We start from the raw sequence: 4973 nt of genomic DNA on the forward strand, positions 1-4973 counted from the left end.
CGTCTTGCGATTAAACAGATGTTACCTTTGGCGATTAAACAGAGGTTATCCCCGTCTTGCGATTAAACAGATGTTACCTTTGGCGATTAAACAGAGGTTATCCCCGTCTTGCGATTAAACAGATGTCATCGCCCGTCATGCGATTAAACGGATGTTATTGCCCGTCTTGCGATTAAACGGATGTTATCGCCCGTCTTGCGATTAAAGAGATGTTATCGCCAGTCTTAAGATTAAACAGATGTTATTGCCCGTCTTGCAGTTAAACAGATGTTATCGCCAGTCTTGAGATTAAACAGATGTTATCGCCAGTCTTGAGATTAAAGAGATCTCATCGCTGGTCTTGCGATTAAACAGAGGTTATCGCGAGTCTTGAGATTAAACAGATGTTATGACCGGTCTTGTGATTAAACAGAGGTTATTGCCAGTCTTCGGATTAAATAGATGTTATCGCCCATCTTGTGATTAAATAGATGTTATTGGCAGTCTTGCGATTAAACAGATGTTATCGCCCCTCTTGCGATTAAACAGATGTTATCGTTCGGCTTGCGATTAAACAGATATTACCACCCGTCTTGTGATTAAACAGAGGTTATCGCCTGTCTTGAGATTAAACAGATGTTATCGCCAGTCTTGAGATTAAACAGATGTTATCGCCAGTCTTGCGATGAAAGAGATCTCATCGCCGGTCTTGCGATTAAACAGATGTTATCACCGGTCTTGCAATTAAACAGAGGTTATCACCAGTCTTGAGATTAAACAGATGTTATCGACCGTCTTCGGATTAAATAGATGTTATCGCCCGTCTTCGGATTAAATAGATGTTATTGCCCGTCTTGCAATTAAATAGATGTTATCGCCAGACTTGCGATTAAACAGATATCATCGCTCATCTTGCGATTAAAGAGATGTTATCTCCCGTCTTGCGATTAAACAGATGTTATCGACCGTCTTGCGATTAAACAGATGTTATCGACCGTCTTGCGATTAAACAGATGTTATCACGGTCTTGCGATTAAATAGAGGTTATCGTCAGTCTTGAGATTAAACAGAGGTTATCGCCTGTCTTGCGATCAAATAGATGTTATCGCCTGTTTTGCGATTAAACGTCTAATGAGCGAATAACAATGAAAGTAATTCTTGTGTGTTGTTGCTGTGATACATTTCTTATAGTTAGGCATTTTTAGGTTAGGTGAAGGTTTTTGAATGCCAGTCTCCGATTTTGTTTAGAAGTGTTGAATTAACTTTATTGAATGTCAATTTCCAATTTAGTTTAGAAGTGTTGAATTAACTTTATTGAATGTCAATTTCCAATTTAGTTTAGAAGTGTTGAATTAACTTTATTGAATGTCAATTTCCAATTTAGTTTAGAAGTGTTGAATTAACTTTATTGAATGTAAATTTCCAATTTAGTTTAGAAGTGTTGAATTAACTTTATTGAAAGTCAATTTCCAATTTGGTTTAGAAGTGTTGAATTAACTTTATTAATCGAATATATTTTTATTATCATGTTTTTTTTTTCTTTTTTTTTGAGGGGGAATAGATTTCAGATTTCTTAAATATGGTAAAATGTGTCGACTTTGATTTTCATTTGAGCAATCTTTATACTTTGCAAAATGATAATGCTTAAGGAAGAAGTGGAATAGATACATGGAATGAAATAAAAGCTATAAACTTAATTAAACGAGAACCCAGCTCTTTTTCAAAAGGGTCCAGATGAGAGAATATTAATATTATTACTAGCTGAGCTACAACTGTAGTTGGAAAAGCAGGATGCTATAAGTCAAAGGGCAACAACAGGGGATGAAAGCCCAGTGAGGAAAGTAAATAAGAAAATTAATAAACTACAAGCAAAGCAATGAACAAATAAGTTAAAACACTTTAAGAACAGTAACAAAATTAAAATAGATCTTTCATATATAAACTATAAAAAAAGACTTACGTAGAACTTCAAAAGTTCAAAGTTGGAGCAAATGCTTTTTTGGTGACCAGGCGGACATGAGCCTTTTTATAGTTTATATATGACATATTTGTTTTTGACGTTGTTGATGGTTTATATATGACATATCTCTTTTGACATTACTTTTTTTTAGAATGATTTATTGTTAATTTGTTCTCTTCAGTTATTTATTTCCTTATTTCAATTCCTCACTGGGCTATTTTTCCCTATTGGAGCCCCTGGGCTTATAGCATCTTGCTTTCCCAATTAGGGTTGTAGCTTGGATAGTAATAATAATAATAATAAGTAAGCCTTTCCAAAATCAAAACATTCGCTGCAAGTTTGAACTTTTTGAAGTTCCACATAGAACGAATCTTTAAAATTAATAAAAAATCTCCACCAACGTTACCTTCCTTTCGTCCTGTACTCGTAAGGCTCCTTGAAACCTGTTTTATTAATCCTTTAACCCCCTGGGTATTTGGAAATTTCCAACCCTTAACCCCTAAGGGTTATTTTTTTTTTTCAAGCACATTTAGCAGTATACTTTTTTAAAATTGCTCTAACAGCCTTAATTTTTGTCATAGAGAGGTCAGGTTGGTCTCATTCTCTTGGAAAATGCCTGAATTTTCTCAAAATAATTGACAAAAATATGCAAAAAAAATTTCAAATAGCATTTTTTTGCAAGGACGTACCGGTACATCCATGGGGGTAAAGGGATGAGTTTTGTGAAACGTACCAGTACGTCCTTTGGGGGTAAAAGTTTTAACTATATTGAAGGCAAGAGAACCCTTCGCTTTGGTCCAGGACCGCTTATTGATATCAGATGGAATTTCCGTTTTGACTCCAGAAGCCTTCCTGTCTATGTGTGTGCCACCAGTCACCAGCCACAAACGATAGCAAATTATTATTGCATTCGACTCGATGGCATTTCTTATAAATTTTTTTAATATTGCATTCAACTCTATGACATTTCTTATAAATTGTTTTAATATTGTATTCAACTCTATGGAATTTCTTATAATTTTTTTTAATATTGCATTCAACTCTATGACATTTCTCATAAATTGTTTTAATATTGCATTCAACTCTATGGCATTTCTTATGAATTATCTTAATATTGCATTCGACTCTATGGCATTTCTTATAAATTGTTTTAATATTGCATTCAACTCAATGGCCTTTCTTATAAATTGTTTCAATATTGCATTCAACTCCATGGCAGTTCTTATAAATTGTTTTAATATTGCATTCAACTCTATGGCATTTCTTATATATTATTTTGAATGGATTGGTTAAAACTTGATAGAAGAAATAGGTGTTTCATATATGCTGTTTTAAATGGATTGGTTGAAATTTAATAAAATAAAAAAAAAAGGTTTTTCATAATATACAGTACAGTATATATGCTGTTTAAAAAGGATTGGTTAAAATTTGGTAGAAATAAAGTAGATGTTTCACATATTCTGTTTTAAATAGATTGGTTAAAACTTGATAGAAAAAAGTAGGTGTTTTATATATGCAGTTTTAAATGGATTAGCTAAAACTTGATAGAAAAGTAGGTGTTTTATATATGCAGTTTTAGATGGGTTGATTAAACTTAGATAAAAATCAAGTAGGTATTTCATGCATGCTTCATTAAATTGATTGATTGAAACTTGGTAGATAAAATACGTGTTTCCTATATACTGTTTTAAATATATTGGCTAAAACTTTATAAAAAAGGAGGTATTTCTTATATGTTGTTTTAAATTAGTTGAAAAAAATAGAGACTTTAAATTGGTTTATGAAAACAACAAAGTAACAGTTAATGTCTTTACCGATAAAAATAATAAGAGAGAAATAGCGTGAGATAGAAAATTATGGTATTAAAGACATGTCAAGCTTTGAAAAATATGAGAGAAGGACTGATTCATGAGTGTGGATACCTTAACGAGGTGAAAAGGTTTGTGTATCGCCATGATCACCAGACCTGTACGAGTAAGGGTCACGCATACTAGGTTGGTTTGCTGTGAGCGATCAGACAAAAGTCTCCCAAATATCACCAATCCGCAGCTGACCAGCATGGTGATGAAACTGATCAAACCTCAGACTTGAATGAAATATATCTGAGGCCTTTGTCCTGCAGTGGACTAGAGACGGCTGTATTTGTTCTTGGTGTATATATATATACAGTATATATATATATATATATATATATATATATATATATATATATATATATATATATATATATATATGTATATGTATATATATATATATATATATATATACTGTATATATATATATATATATATATACATATATATATATATATATATATATATATATATATATATATATATATACATATATATATATATATATATATATATATATATATGTATATATATATATATATATATATATATATATATATATATATATATATATATATATATATATATTACTAACGCTCGTGATTTTAATCAATGTATATAACCACAATGGCATTCATATTATACCTTGGGAATATATATTACCATAATTGAATTCCAGTAGATTTATATTCCCAAGGTTGAATTTTGGTTGATATATATATATATATATATATATATATATATATATATATATATATATATATATATATGTATATATATAGATATATATATATATATTTATATATATATATGTATATATATATATATATATATATATATATATATATATATATATATATATATATATATATATATATATATATATATATATATATATATATATGCACACACACATACACATACACATACATACATGCACACACATTCAAACGCATGTTACATCAGCCTTAACCAGATATCGTTCTTTTAATACCTAATTGATAAAACGAAGAAGAAGAAAATCACGTATTCCTTTTTGCCAATGAGAACTTGAACTTCAATACGCCCTCGGGCTTCGGATCGTAATGTACACATCTCTCTCTCTCTCTCTCTCTCTCTCTCTCTCTCTCTCTCTCTCTCTCTCTCTCTCTCATCTCACAGAAGAGCTAAATCGACTTGGA

The 4973-nt window shown here is 30.7% G+C and overlaps 1 protein-coding gene across 1 annotated transcript in view; it reads left to right on the top strand.

Moving 5' to 3' along the window:
• Positions 1-3892: 3892 nt before the first annotated feature.
• The window catches only part of LOC137651058 (uncharacterized), a 50537-nt gene continuing 49456 nt past the window's right edge, over positions 3893-4973 (top strand). The window contains exon 1 of the mRNA XM_068384196.1: positions 3893-3913. Within this exon, the coding sequence (XP_068240297.1) occupies positions 3893-3913 (21 nt within the window). The remainder of the gene's footprint in view (positions 3914-4973) is intronic.

This window comes from Palaemon carinicauda, chromosome 12 (genome assembly GCF_036898095.1).
Source record: "Palaemon carinicauda isolate YSFRI2023 chromosome 12, ASM3689809v2, whole genome shotgun sequence".
NCBI classification, from domain to species: Eukaryota; Metazoa; Arthropoda; class Malacostraca; order Decapoda; family Palaemonidae; genus Palaemon; species Palaemon carinicauda.